At 41.3% G+C, this 16,024-nt stretch overlaps 1 protein-coding gene and 1 pseudogene across 1 annotated transcript; both read left to right on the top strand.

Moving 5' to 3' along the window:
* The first annotated feature begins 10,910 nt into the window (after positions 1–10,910).
* LOC117238368 lies at positions 10,911–12,222 on the top strand (annotated as a pseudogene).
* A 698-nt stretch (positions 12,223–12,920) lies between these two features.
* On the top strand, positions 12,921–15,465 carry LOC117238369. Its single transcript, XM_033503221.1, has 3 exons — positions 12,921–13,041; positions 13,285–15,377; positions 15,460–15,465. Exons 1-3 carry the CDS (start codon positions 12,921–12,923, stop codon positions 15,463–15,465), a joined length of 2,220 nt encoding a protein of 739 aa, XP_033359112.1.
* The last annotated feature ends 559 nt before the right edge of the window (positions 15,466–16,024 follow it).

Below are 16,024 nucleotides of genomic sequence, written 5' to 3'. Positions count from 1 at the left end.
AAAGTATACGAGTTGAAATAAAACTTCTGAAACGGCGAACTTCTGAAAAAACTTCGGACCTCGACGATACGCTATCTTTCACGGAAGCTTTCAAAGTTATCGCGAAGGCAAAAACCAACTAATGTATCAATATACATTATGAACGTGCAAATAGTTGCATAATACAGTGTTTAACAATACTAAATCGCACAACTTGAACCTCTTAACGAACCATCGAACTCCTGAGAAATTCCTCTTGACAATAGGCTATCTTTTACAATTCTTTGCCAGTTATCTCAAAGACAAGAATCAACAATTTTAACAATTACAGAAGTGTCATCCGCGTCACGCCATTTAAAACAATCTAACACTTGCGCGTGACAAGCGCGAAACTGGTGTCGCCAGCTCGATTTCCGGCAGACGACACGACGGCCAACTCACTTGACGCCGTTCATCTAACGGCGTTTAAGCTTACTTTAAAATCGATCGATCGCCTGTCGAACAATTGATTTATGGTGTTCGCGCCGTCCTATGTCAAATTCTTCGAAACATGACGTAAACGTCATGCAACATAGGGCGGAATGATGTCAATTGAAGAGAATTGCGCGAATTGAACGTTGTATACTCAGTTTCATCCAGCACTTTCGCGATGGAACACCGGTTTACGAAACCGTGGCATACAGTTTCGAATTTTCGTGGAAATTCCACGCCCGCGAATAAAATCACACGGATAATCAAGGCGTATTGTGTCCAAGTGGTCGACGTTGTTACAACGAACCTATCCACGGAATTTGTCGTTTTATATCCGTCGCGGATACAATCCGCGAATATGGCCGTAATCCTATCGTTTAATGAGTTTCCAGATCAATGACGACATGCGTTATAATATATCATTCGTTTTTTTGCACCACTATTCTTCATCGTCTGTTATTCTACGCGTTGCTGAAGTATTGTCAACTGCGACGAACTATTGTAAACTGCGTCGCGTTGTCGCAAACCTCGGCTCATAATTATAAAACAACCCTAAAACTTTTAATACGACGAAAGCTGCCTGGTTGAATTTAGCAAAGTTATTTTCCCCTCCTTTTTTTTTACTGCACGAATCAACCTACGCTAATGAGAGTTTAAGACAAGACGCGTACAATCTTTATCTATTCGACATTTTACAACTGTACGAATAATCTTCTCGGTGGATTAAAAGACCTCGCGTTTCTTTTTTTCAATTAAAAGAAATTGCCTGGCGATTCGTCAAATTCGGTTGATGAACAATTTTTGTACGATCTATGTTTGAAAACAAGCTCTTTAATTCGTTAACGACTCGTAATATATCGTGAATTGGTAGAATATATCGATGGTCATAACTTTTCGCGAGGATATAATTTTTACTGATTAAAAGGAAAGCTTGTTCGATTAACGTTAAAATATTCTCATTTTATCATTGTATATAAATTGTATATAAAACCACTAATCTTTTCAAATACATTAGAACAGGAGGCTGTAACTGGTCAGAATTTGTGGTGAAAATAAAGAAAATGTGCAAACTAATTAAACTATCAATAAATACGACAATTAATTGAATAACTCGCGCACCATATTTCCTTTGATCGAACGTGGATTTTCCATTCGCTCAGATGAAGTTGAAACGAATGGCAATGCTGCTAAAACAAAATACTTGTTGCGTGTCGCTTAGATTAACGAGTTGCAAATTCGTTGAACGCTGTAACATACGGATAAGATGACTACTACATACATTCGCTGTCTCTGCTGCAAATTAATGCTACAGAGTGGAGTTTAAATTTTAAATGAGATAGGAATACAGAATAATTCCAACCTTCAGATGACATTAAAATTGACGTACATTACGAACTGAAAGTTTTGATGTAGCGCGATCCTTAGCATAAATCGTGAAAATAACGAATTAAATATTTGTCCCCTTAATATTAAATGGAAATTTGTAAAATAATCAAATGGAGTGACAGATGGATTTCGTTTGACTACTGCCCGCGTATATTAATTATTTGAACAAATTTATAAGAGAGAGTGAGCTACAAAATTATCGTGGAGAAATATTTGTAGAATGAGGTGGGTAGCAAATGAAGAAGAAATATTTGTATAAGAGAATGCAGTTGCAGAATAAAGTTTTCTCAATATTAATAAATTTTTGCAATAAAAAATCCAATTGAAAATATTCCAGGTGGTGTAGTATACTAAGCGAAGTACAAGCGTATCAATTAAAATTACTTTCCAAAAATCTATCCCGACCGAAAAGTTTCAGAAGTTGAAACAAGCTCCTCAGTGATTTTAAAAACCCAACGTCTTTTCAATTAAAAGGTTCTCCATTTAATATTCTTCGATCGAGAAACTTGTCAATTAAAAATCAGATGTTTCAAAATGCTGAACCATGTCAACTATCGTAACTTTTTATCAAAAGGGAGAGAAAGTAAACGAAACGCTGGGAAAATACAAGAGAAAAGAAATTACATGTTGTTTAAGAGTTTATCTCCTCTCGAGCGAATAACCTTTTCTCTCGAGAAATTCGTTGACTCGCACGATCTCTACGTCTCGAATTCTCGCGACTCTGCTTCTCGAGTGCCCTTGGTCACGGCATCGATTAACTTATTAAGAACCAAGTAGCAAAATAATACATAAAAATTGTGTAAACGCAAATTGTGTAACCCGACTTATGTGGTAATTGCAATTAATCTTCTCAATTTATTTTTGTTGTCCCGTCCCACGGGCTTCCTTGCTTTTTAGAATGTATCGATTTACCTGGAAATCGTGTCCGTGGCGAACAATCCAAATTCGATTTCAAGTTCCATTCGCTGGGACAATAGACTTGATCCGTCGCGGATTTTTGTTTCGTTTCTGTTTTGTACTTAAATTCAGGTAATTCTTTCACGCGAGACCATCTTCAGCGAAATATGTATTCTTGGAATTGTAGACAATTTTACTAATATTATATTTGTTAGAAATATTTTTGAATATACGTAAATATTATTAGAAAATTATTGAAAGATTAATCCTATGTGTGCTATATCTCTATTCACGCGGAGGACTTTGTTTTGAATTTTCCAAGCGTCCATAACAATGTATTTTGTAGTGTTTTATTTGAATTACATAGGACTCAAGATATCTCTTCACTGTTCCTTTAGGTTTTCAAGTTAAGAAACGTTGAAAAACTCTCTATGAAAAATTAATAATTAAAATATTGTATCATAAGATTGCATGTTAAATTTGGTTTATTTCAGTACCAAGTAACGACTTGTTAGATTAAATTCGTGTGAACCGATCGAAGTTAAGAACATAATGAGAGTACAGATTTTTTTTATTGAGAGATCAAATTAAAGATTTTGCCATTATTGTTTCGAAAATTCTTCATCATTTGTGAAACACGTTCTCTCAGAATTTAAAGTCGATCGGTTTTCTAATCAGAAACAAACAAATTGTTTGGTAAATTTATTATCACTTACGAAAATCACAATTTTTCAGTCGATAAGATTTCCTGGCATGAAATATACGAGAAAATTACGTGTTATTTATCGATAAGATTATTTCTCCACTGCCTCGGATTAACTCGAATTCACGCAACTAAATGCAGCAGATTTTTCTCCGGTACACATCTTAATTGCACGTTCGTCGCGACTAATCACAGTTTGATACAATGGAATGAAAGATGCATTAATTATTTCTGCGAAACGCGCTTCCACTAAGCTAACGACTTACAGTTCTCTTATATTTACCCCGCTAAAACAAAGAAATGAAAAACCACCCTCTCAACACTAAGATTGCTAAATCTGTTAAAATGACACAGACCGATTTTTCGTTTGTACATTACAATTGGCAAAATTGTTACGGTTTTCGTTATATCGCTTCAATCATAATTATTTACGCTATTGATCAAACATTTGTAATAAAATTCAAAAATTTAAGAGAAAGTCAGTTCAGGACTTTGTGTTCTGTTAGAAAACTTTTACATCAGAATTCTATCGAACTGAAGAAAATTACCACTGACAAATTTATCGTTTCAAAACAAAAATTACTAGGAGTAATTCGATGTAGCTATAGCTTAACAGGTTTTTAAAATGTGTATATATATTTTTACACATATTAAACCTTCATAATTCGAATACTAAAATCCTACAAGTAAATGTGATAACATTTCTCTTGACAATCTTTGCATAAAATATCTAAGACAAACTTTTAACGACTCGATCGAGGATAAAGAAAACCGATAGTCTTGAGAGAAAGACACCATATCATATTCACTTTTTTAGAGATTCTTAATGAGAAATAGTTTGGACAAACTGTAAATCCAGAAGACTCGCTACGTGCGTAAATGATGTAGAGACATCAGAGAGAAAGGAACCGAAATCGACGCGTAGGAACGTCGGTTTTTAGAAATATTCCATCCAATGTACCGATGAAGCAATGTACTCACGACAGGAATTCGAACGAAATCCTTTCTGGTCCTAGCCGTTACCGAAGAATAATGGCCGTGCAGAGGATTGCCACTTCACTCATCGCCGACTAACCTTGCACTAAAGCTCTGTCACCTCGCTCTGGCAACGATAACAAAACTTGCGGGCGTAGTTCAGCATTTTAGACGCCCTGCATTCGATCAGGGTACGTGGAGAGCGTGCCAGCGTGTAATTCTTCGCCACTTAGAGTGGGTCATTAACGATGCCCTTGTCACGTAATTTTTGGGTTGGTCGGTGAAAATAAAATATAGTTGAGTCGTAACACAACTATTTACTTGGTTTTAATCAACCTTTATTATGAATTCAGCAATCACAATGTAACACACACTGAATTAACATAAATCACAATTCACTCCAACCACGTTATGTAAGACTTAGTTACAACAATACATTAAGTACGCGACTTATAAGAGTAGAGACCGACATAGATATGTTGACTATTCTAAGGATACAGAATAAGTGAAGTTTTACTGACGATACTGTGTCTGAGGAAAGCTAGGGGTGGGTGTGTCTAAGGACACGGGACTATCGGATTTGTTGATGACAATTTTGGTTAAGGAAGTGAGGGCAGTAGACACCATCTCCGATTGGATAATAGGACGGTTGGTGGACCAGGAAGGGTTTTAGCCGCCCTCGCGAGAAAGTTGCCAACGGAACATACCAGATGTGGAGAAAACCAACTTTCTAAGCTAACACGTGGTAGACAATAAACGTAAAGGGAAATTTAAGACAGGAAATACTCGCTTGGTCCGAAGGACCTTAACTATAAAAATGCCAAGGCCCCCTGGTGGGCACTTAAGACTATTGAGGGTGCGCGCCAAGGATATGCAGACATCTGGGTGCCATCCTGTCCGTGGTGTGTGGCCTGGTCTCTGATATGAATTGACGTTACACCCTCCACGATCTTTCGAAGCTCGCGTAATTCTCGTGCACGCGCTTCTTATCCTCTTTATTCTTTTTCGTTACGTTCACCTTCTTTGCTTCTTTTCTTTTTTCGATCGAAAAATGCAAGATAAAGTTATGATCTTCGTTATTCACTGACTCGAGTCGATTATTAGATTGTGTGGATTTTTAAACGTTCGCGGGCAGTTGAAAAGGCTTTCGATGAGAACATTCAACGAATGTCGAAAGCATTGTGATTTTTAAAACGCACGATCCTCTACGAGGAGATCTAATTTTCTATAGTAAACTTGTTCCATATTGTCGTTGCTACTATCTACCATATACTTATTACGCGTGGTTGATAGATGGTTATGCAACGTACATTCTATGCATTTTTGAGAAACTAGAGAAGCTTTGAATAAAAATCACTACTGCAAAATATTCTATTTTTCGATAGATTCGGTGCTACATAAAAAGATGTCGTTCTTCATAGCGATCTTTTGCATAATTTATTCTTGTTAATCTCAACATTTCTTTAATTAATACTCTCCTAATACCTACCCAATGTAAAAATATTAATTTTCATTGAGACATTAATGTGCATAGATAGAACATTAGTGTGGAAATCCATCTATAGGAAATTTAGAAACGAGAAAATCCGTAAGACGCTCCTAATATACAAAAATGTATTCTTTATAATGTTCCAGAATATTTGGTAAATAAACAAATTTCTGCTTACAATCTATTTCGTTGATCATTCATTAAAGTATAAACTTTGCCTTTTGACATATTTTTTCTTTTTTTCTCTCATCTAAATAATGTCTTTGATACACGAAGGTGTAAATTTACATAAATATCCTTGATCAAATTTGATTCTCACGCGAATAGTATAACGATGTGTTGTCACGATAAGCATTTTTGTATTCGAGTAAAGTCTGATCGAAAAAGGGGACTGAAGAGGGTTATACGATGGAAGAGAGGCTTGCAGAGAAGCTGGGAAACAGTTTACAAGTCGGGCTAGGAAATGGAAGATTGAGTAGTTTAGTTGTATGTTGGAAAAGAGGTTATATGAGAGGGACTGGGAAATAGAATCGAAAAATTATGCGTTCAAGCTTATTGAAAAGAACTTTTTTTAAGAGTGTTCGTAATATATTCATCGTGTATATTCATGTTTTAAGGAATTTATTTGATACATCTGAGATTTATGAAGCTTTTGCTTGTGTAATTCTGCTCATTTCTTATAGATGCCTTTTCTTTGTCGCAATATAATGTTATTCTTAACATGCAATGACATTTCCAATGGTGTTCCCTATCCTCGCATAATACGTATCGGTAATTCTGTCATAATACTTCATCTATGCACATATGCAGTCGACTACGTCAGCGATATGTGTAATACGTTTGTATCAGCTTTAAGATTAAACAATACTGCTATTGAGTTGGAAATTCATCCGATTGTTCGCATCGTACAGTGTGTAGTGTAATAGTGGATATTAAACAATAAATATTTGCTACGATATGTATAACTAATTGCTTCAGTTCGCAGTCAGAATTAGCTCAAACTCGCGCTATATCTAAAAAAATGTTCTTAAGTTACACAGACGGTTGTCTGTCATCTCGGAAGATGCAGTCATTGAAATCAGCGTTTGAATGTCATATTTTCTGGATGATATAATTTTCATCGGTAAAATTAGAACATATGAATTATCACAAACCAGTAATTAAGCCAAGTTTACGCAACGTGTTTATGCACCAGTTATAGTTTACATAAGAAATTCCAAATTATTTACGTAATACGTCAAACTAATACGTCAAAAAATCATTTACTAAAATCCATGTCTCATCGAAATATGAAAAATACGAAAAAGAAAGTAGGAAACTATGGAGAACGATAGAATTCGATCGAGGAATCGGTCTCGTTCGGATAAAGAGGCTCTAGAATCACGCAGACCTAGTGGCTCCGATACTGGAAGAGGCCTCCATTGTGCGAAACCCACGAAGATGGAGATAACGTAATGAAACTAACTGGCTTGCTCTGACCAATTAACCAACCCAACTACGGCATAATATTTAACGTACACTCGCCGCCTTCCCCTGTTCACGTGGCCACGTTTACGCGATGGATATAGCGTTACATGAAAACGCGTTGCGAGGGAATATCGCGTGATGATGAATTCGCTCACGCGGATCATCCCAGCGTGAGTTACAAGTACCTTCACGCGATTGACGGATCAAATATTCATGGCAATTCGATTGGAATTATATTCGTGGGTCATAAAAATATTCACCTTCGCGATTTTATCGATCTATTCAAGACAGATTGGAAATCGATGTGTCGGAGATGAAAGAACACCTGTCGGAGATAAAAGAACACCGGAGCCTTTGGAACTTTGGATAACCCCGCAACATTGTAACCTAGAGTCTACTAAAACAGTAATTAAACAATTGTAGTTATTCAATCCGATTGTAATTGTTCGAGATAGGTGATAGTGAGCTCTGGCTCGAGGCGACAGTCTGTCGCCCAACGTAGCCGCGGCCAACGGGATGACAAAAGGACGTACTCACAAAGTCTAAGTCTGGTTAAAACGTGAAATAACCACTGATCGCGAAGATGTTACTCTTTAGTCGATGCGATCGCGAGCGAGAATGACTTTCCCGTCCCGATGATACCACGGAGGAAAACTATATTGGGGCGTGTCTAAGGACACGAGATCGGATTCGTCGAGAAAAGCCTCCGTTCAGAAAGTAAGGGAAATTGTCGTTGCCGCTAATTGGTCAATCTCTATACCGGTGGTTAGAAAAAGATGCTGGCTGTTTTCGAGGGGAAGTTGCTAGTGGGAGACGCCGCTCGTTGAAAAATTGGTCTCCCCTGTTTTCCCGTAGTGGGGACAAAGATTGTTTGTCTGTTTGATGGACTTTAGTTGACTAAATCTTAAGATTTATAACGAGCCCTCGAGCTAGCTGAACATGTACTGTGGAGACGCATCGACATCTGGCAATTATCTTACTCCAGGAATAGGGTCTGCGCGTGGCGAGCCACGGGACAAAAACCGTTGGAATATTTACTGTCACGTGTCGCCACGAATATTTCTTTTAAGCTATAGGATTTTAAGCTTTTGAGCTATAGGATTACTCCATACCTTTGTTAAACAAAGCGTTCATCCCTTGGCCTCGGCTACGTTGGGCGACAGACTGTCGCCTCGAGCCAGAGCTCACTATCACCAATCTCGAACAATTACAATCGGATTAAATAACTACAATTGTTTAATTACTGCTATAGTAGACTCTAGGTTACAATGTTGCGGGGTTATCCAAAGTTCCAAAGGCTCCGGTGTTCTTTCATCTCCGACAGATGAAATATTTTTATTCTCTGATTTATAATTTTGGAAGTGTAAGGATTTCGTCGAGTGAACGAAGAATGTTCGTAACGGAGTACCACGTCTTTAAATCAGGAATTTTTGATAAATAAGTAACGTAAGGTTTTATGAAGCAGATTACTGCAAAAAAAAGAAATTCATCATAAATATTTATAATATTAGATAAACATTAAAAATGCCTTTTTATGCAAATGCGAGAGGTATATTACCATGAGACTATGTTCGCATGATAACGATGATAATGGTCGCAGAAACTGTTTTTTGCCTAACGGTATTTTAACATAGACATCGTGTTTTTTGATGGTTACAAAAAAAAAATTAAATTTTATAGATTATGTATAATCAATTAATTCAGTGATCAGAATTTTAAAGAAACTTTTTAATAGAATAAATGAGAACTCGAAAGAGCAAATACGTGGAATTGTAACGATGTGTTAAGGTGTAGGAAGATTTAAGATTAAGCTGTTACTGTTAATTTGTGTTTCCGCCTGTTTGCACGCGTCTGACCATAGACAGGCACGCTCTACTGCGGCTGCGAGGCATCCGCTGCACGTGAGCAATCGTATTTGAATATAACATCTGTTTGATTTGTTTTTACCAACTATGTGTACCACTAATTAGCAGTGGCGAAATTCAGAAATTATTCCTATTTCCTCGAAACAAAAAACATAGAATCTCGTCTTTTTAGATATATGATTTTACTTGGATATGTTTTACAGTTCGAACACCTAACCGATTTTCTGTACATTTAGTATTTATAATAATAGACTTTAGACTAGCTTCACGTACGAATATACAGGGTGGTTGGTAACTGGTGGTACAAGCGGAAAGGGGGTGATTCTACGCGAAAAAAGAAAATATAGAATAAAAATCTTTCGTTCGGGGCTTTGTTTTCGAGAAAATCAACTTTGAATCTTATCTCGTTATAACGGATCTCACTGTAGATCGTTGTCTCGATGGAAAAATTAAGAAAAAAATTTTTATTCTATATTTTCGACTTCTTTCACCCCCTTTCCGCTTGTACCATCAGTTACCATCCACATCCATTCCATATACATCCTGTCCATAAAATTATGAAATACCTACTGTTACGCCATGCGGCTTGCCATAGATCATATTCTTCACTGTCGGTCGCGGCGCTATAATGTCGCAGACGGATCGTCGCGGCTGCCCGGCAAAATAAACATTGTAGTGGCAAGCGCATGGTTCATTAAGCAGAGCGACCTCCAGAAACGTCGATTCGTGGCCGTTATTTGATCTGGCGTAAAAGAAGGTGGCGTGATCCGAAGGTAGTGGGGGTCGCCTTCCAGAAAGAATCAGAAAGTTTCGAGAAGCCAAACTGTCTACACATGTCTTGTATCGCGCATTACGTAGTAACATTTCCTTTTGTTGTTCCATTTAGATTTTCTAGTTAATAAGTTGTGCAATAAACATTAATTTAGTTGTGTTGATTCTGTGAGATTTCATTGAACTACCCTTATTATCATAATCGAAATAAGGGAATCGATCAGTTCGTGGCGTCGATTGTTCAATCGTAACGAGAACTTACAACTCTCGTTGACGTGATATCTCGCGATCGCGTCTCTCCGCGAATGATCGAAACATTTTGGTCCTTCGAGCCGGATCACGTGCCAGTGAAGAGTGCACTTACCAGTGACCACACAGTGCCACGTGACTTTATCAAAACCAGCAGCGGAAGCAGGAGCATCCACTACAGCCAAACCAGTGACGTCAGGCGCGTCATCTTCGAAGAAGCACATCCCATTGGCAAGGGAACGCAACCACGCAGCCTTCCGTCGCAGCTGGACAATCATCAACGCAACGAATTTCACAACTTAACATACACGCGACCTCACGCCGCACGACAGTAAGGTAAGCTCGTTCCTTATTTCAACCATCTCCTATCCTCGGCAACGATGACGAGCGAAGACCAACTCATCTCTCTGCGTCGGAGACGAGGCTATTGTAGCGGCCGATTCACATATTTATCGAATCGACTGGACGAGTACGAGCAATCTGAGAGTCAGCAAAATTCCTTATTAAAGAATTACGAGAAACAACTGACCGAAGTTGCGAGTCAATTCGAAGCGATTCAACTCGAATTAGAAGTATTGGACGAGGAGGAACAAGCGCGCGGCTTCGAAATAAGGGATCAGTACGTCGCGGTAGACACAAGGCTACAAAATCTTCTGAGGAACGCGCAAACAGCTTCGCCGTCGATATCCATAAACCCTCCAACCTGTGCATCATCCGCAAGTTTAAATCCGATATCCATTAAATTACCAGATCTTCGGCTCCCTACCTTTGACGGAAGCTTAGAAAAATGGAACACGTTTTATGATACCTTTTCCTCCACAATCGATAAAAATCCTAGTCTCACTGACATACAGAAATTCCATTACCTGCAGTCCGCCCTGCAAGGAGAAGCAGCCGATTGTTTAAACGCGTTACCCCTTAGTAATGTAAACTACAGTCAGGCTATTGCCGTTCTCAAGGAAAGTTTCGAATGTCCACGATACACAGCTTTCAGTCACTGCATGGCAATAATTGATTATCCAAGGATAACCAAGGAATCTCCAACGGAATTAAGGCGCTTAGTCCACACATTTAAACAACACATATATGCATTGAACAAATTAGGAGAATCCTACCCCGATACCAGTGCTATGCTCAACAGCCTCATCCTCTCGAAAATACCACTAAGTATCCAAAAGCAATGGGAAATGACGCTGCCCAATAACGAGGTGCCTCCGTACATTCATTTACTAAACTTCCTAGAGAGATTAGCACGAAGCTCCAAACCGATCACCACAGTCAGACAAACAAGAGAATCACCGGAACAAACTACTCCTGTCCGTCAACGCGCATCACGAGGGCATGTACTTACGGCGACACAGGTTACTCCAACATGCCCCACCTGTCAAGGACCACACCCCATTTGGAGATGTGACACCTTCAAAACCAAATCCCTTCGCGAACGCATTCGGGAGGTCAAAAGGGCATCACTATGCCTCAACTGCCTCGGGAAAGGGCACACAACGAAGCATTGTTTCGCAGGATCATGTCGCGTATGCGGAGAACGACATCATACAATGCTGCATAGGACAAAACGCCATTCAGGGTCTCGTTCCAGCACGTCCAGCCCGAAATCTTCCCCATCAAATAGCCGATCCACAACACCTTCTTCGCCACCCTACGTATCACCCACTCGTCGCAAAAGGCACACAACAGACCACAGATCGGAAACACCACGAACAGCCGCGTCTGCAAGTCCACCGCCCAGTGACAAACGAACACACAAACAATGACGCCGACGATCGACGACTCCGTTCATGACCGAACATATCAAACCAATAGCATCCGAATTACTGTCCAATGATCTAGTCATCACAGCGCAGATTAATATTTTGAATGATAAACAGCAACCAATCCGTTGTCGAGCGTTGCTCGACACCGGATCCAGTATGAACTTCATTACCGAGGAATTAGCAAAATCGTTAAGATAAGGCAAAACAAATGTTCGGTCCCGATCGGAGCTCTAGATACCTTGACAACGACCTCTAAGCGACACATCACGGCCACGATCACTTCCACTGACGGTACATACACGCGGACATTAACGTTCCTTATCATTCCAATCATATCAACCTTAATTCCCAGCGAACCCATCGATCGTTCGACACTTGAGATACCAAAAAATCTCAAATTGGCCGATCCACGATTTCATTTACCAGCTCCGATAGATGTACTATTAAGCTCAGGTTCAACACTCGCGTCGATGTGTGTGGGACAAGTCAACCTCACGCAGCCAGACGAGCCTGGACTGCGTCTGCAAAAGACGCGATTCGGATGGGTAATCGGGGGGAGTCCAACTTCCCAAACCGCTACAAACATATTTCACACATCCACGACGACTTTACAAGCAGACCTCGCGCGGTTTTGGGAAATCGATGAAGGACCCTCAATTAAACATATCTCAGAGGCAGATCGACGATGCGAAGAACACTTCCAAGCCCACACCCGACGCACCAGCGAAGGACGATACATCGTCGCTCTACCTTTCAACGATCAGCTTCAGTCACTCGGATCCTCTAAAACGCTGGCGAGTAAACGACTCGCCTCACTCAATCGCCGATTCCAGCACGACAAACGCTTCGAATCAGAATATCGAACGGTAATACAGGAATACCTGGCGTTGGGACACATGACGAAGGTCAATGACAACCACTCCGACGACAACGGATACTATTTACCCCATCATGGCGTGACCAAAGCATCGAGTCAAACCACCAAACTCCGTGTAGTTTTCGACGGATCGGCACCAAGCACTACCGGAACCTCCTTAAACGATACACTTCACACAGGACCCAAGTTACAGGAAGATTTATTTTATATATTAATTAGATTCCGCGCTCATCAATACGTACTCACCGGCGACATCGAGAAAATGTATCGGCAATTCCTCGTACGACCAGAGGATCGGAAATATCAAAGGATATTATGGCGCAGCGCGAGTGGAGAAACAGAAACATATGAGCTTAACACTGTAACGTTCGGTTTATCCGCAGCCCCGTATCTAGCTATTCGGTGCCTCAAGCAACTGGCAGAGGACGAAGGACATCGATTTCCACGTGCAGCACAGGTACTGCAGCGGGATTTCTACGTCGACGACGCTCTCACCGGAGCTGAAACGAAGGACGAAGCCCTCACGCTCAGAACAGAACTCACCAATTTACTTCAACTGGCCGGCTTAAACATACGAAAATGGGCGTCAAACGATAATGACTTATTACACGGACTCTCCTTAGAAGAAACAAATCACCAACATTTTTTGGGCGACTCGCAAACCTTGAAGACGCTGGGAGTGTTATGGAATTCATCCGACGACTCTATTCTTTACTCGGTCGAAGTCAAACCCACGCCGTCTCGAGTCACGAAACGAATCATCAGCTCGGAGATTGCAAAAATTTACGATCCGCTCGGTCTGCTCGCACCGGTGATTGTTCGGGCCAAGATGCTACTTCAACGAATATGGTCGTCGAAAATCGATTGGGATGAATCACTTCCGATCGAGTTACATACAGAGTGGGAAAGGTACTATGCCCAATTACCCTTATTAAACAACGTCAGGTTCCCACGCAAGGCAATAATCGAGTCCGCAATGGAAATTGAACTGCATGGTTTCTGCGATGCCAGCGAAAAGGCTTACGGAGCCTGTATTTATCTTCGAACCCTTAACACCAACGGCCGTGTTTGGACCCAACTTTTAACCGCAAAATCGAAAGTCGCCCCACTCAAGTGCCAGACCATTCCTCGGCTCGAGCTGAGCGGAGCACTCCTTCTTACGTCCCTGATGTCGACAATACAACAAGCCCTATCACACAAAATTACTCGAACTATCTATTGGACCGATTCCACTATCGTCCTCCATTGGCTCAATACATCACCTCACACCCTTAAAACATTCGTCGCTAACAGAGTCTCCGAAATTCAAACAAAAACCAGCATCCGCGATTGGCGCCACGTTCCTACCGACGACAATCCCGCGGACTTAATATCACGCGGCCAAACACCCGAAGAGTTTCTGCGCCCAACCATCTGGCAGCACGGTCCTGCATGGCTCTACCAGTCGGAAGGCTATTGGCCGACATGGGCGCTAACACCGCAAATTGAAGTACCGGAGCAGAAGGGGGCGATTTGTCTGTCCACAAACCCCGCCGATTACTGTTTGTTGCAAAGGTATTCATCCTGGCCCAAGTTGATACGAATCATAGCTCGTTGCCTCCGTTGGAAACAGAAAAGGAACCGAGCGGCACCCCTAACCGTTACTGAATTACGCATAACGCACAATAAACTGATAAAATTGTTGCAAAACATCCATTTCTCCGAGGAAATTCGCACACTCCAAAAAGATCGGAACGCGGCGATAAAGGGTAAGCTCACGCGACTCAATCCGTTCATAGACAAGGAAGGAATATTGCGAGTCGGGGGTCGACTCAGTCATTCGTCGATGACCTTCGCCCAGAAACATCCCATAGTATTACCTAAGTCATCCGTTACAACACGCATCATAGACCACGAGCACAAGATCCACATGCATTCCGGAACGCAGGCTACGTTATACGCAGTAAGACAAAGATACTGGCCCGTTGACGGTCGAAGTCAAGTATGGCGGGCGATCAAAGGCTGCGTCCGCTGCTGCCGCGCTCAACCACCGCCGGTAGAATACGTGATGGGTAATCTGCCGGAGGCGCGAGTAACGGAATCTCGCCCATTTACAAACGTCGGCGTCGATTACTGCGGGCCGTTCCACATCAAGGAAAAACGAGATCGTAACCGTCGTCAGATAAAAGTATACGTAGCCATTTTCGTATGCCTAGCAATTAAAGCGGTACACATCGAGCTCGTTGACGATCTCACTAGCGAAGCCTTCATCGCCGCTCTTCGCAGATTTATCGCTCGACGAGGGTATTGCTCCACCATCCATTCTGATAACGGCACCAACTTCAGAGGAGCAAGCAACGAATTACGAGAGCTTCACGATTTATTACAATCGGACGATCACAAAGAAAAAGTAACCGCATTTTTAGCCGACAAACAAATCGAATGGCGCTTCATTCCCCCTCATTCACCGCATTTCGGTGGGCTATGGGAAGCAGCGGTGAAGTCATTTAAACGCCACCTCAGGCGTGTAGCCGGCAACGAGTTACTCACCTCTGAACAATTGAATACTCTTATCATAGAAATAGAAGCAGTCCTCAATTCCCGCCCGCTAACTCCTATCTCCACCGATCCAAATGATCTCCTAGTCCTCACTCCCGGACATTTTCTCATTGGCGATTCACTAATGTGCTTACGTGATCGAGATTTCAGAGACATTCCATCGAACCGACTCTCCAGATGGCAGCATATCCAACAGCTTAAACAGCATTTTTGGAACCGCTGGCATAAGGAGTATTTGAACGAGCTAACCAACCGCAATAAGTGGAGGAAGGGTGGACACGGCATCCAAAAAGGCACAATCGTCATCCTCAGAGAGGACAACGTTCCCTCCATGCATTGGCCTCTGGGCCGAGTTATCAAGGTTCATCCAGGCGCCGATGGTGTCATCCGGACAGCTACAGTTCAGACGGCAAAGAGCGTTTTGGATCGGGCCGTCAAAAGGCTTGTCCCACTGCCAATTCAACCCGATCTCGAGAAACCCGAACAACTAGCCACCGAGACGAACTAAGATGGGAACTTCAACCACATCTCGCTAATTTGATCGGTACCCTCTCAACGGGGGGAGGATGTTACGCCATGCGGCTT

This window comes from Bombus vosnesenskii, unplaced genomic scaffold, assembly GCF_011952255.1.
Source record: "Bombus vosnesenskii isolate JDL3184/JDL3185 unplaced genomic scaffold, Bvos_JDL3184-5_v1.1 scf7180000013474, whole genome shotgun sequence".
Taxonomy (NCBI): Eukaryota; Metazoa; Arthropoda; class Insecta; order Hymenoptera; family Apidae; genus Bombus; species Bombus vosnesenskii.
The sequence above is the reverse complement of the archived record's forward strand: the minus strand, read 5'-3'. Positions and strand labels throughout refer to the sequence as shown.

Bases quoted from the DNA above. Each gene is read 5' to 3' on its own strand.
- LOC117238369 (XM_033503221.1), top strand. From the start codon at position 12,921: ATGACGAAGGTCAATGACAACCACTCCGACGACAACGGATACTATTTA. The intron at 13,042-13,284 runs GCACTACCGGAA...GTTTATCCGCAG, and splicing joins TTTCGACGGATCGGCACCAA to CCCCGTATCTAGCTATTCGG.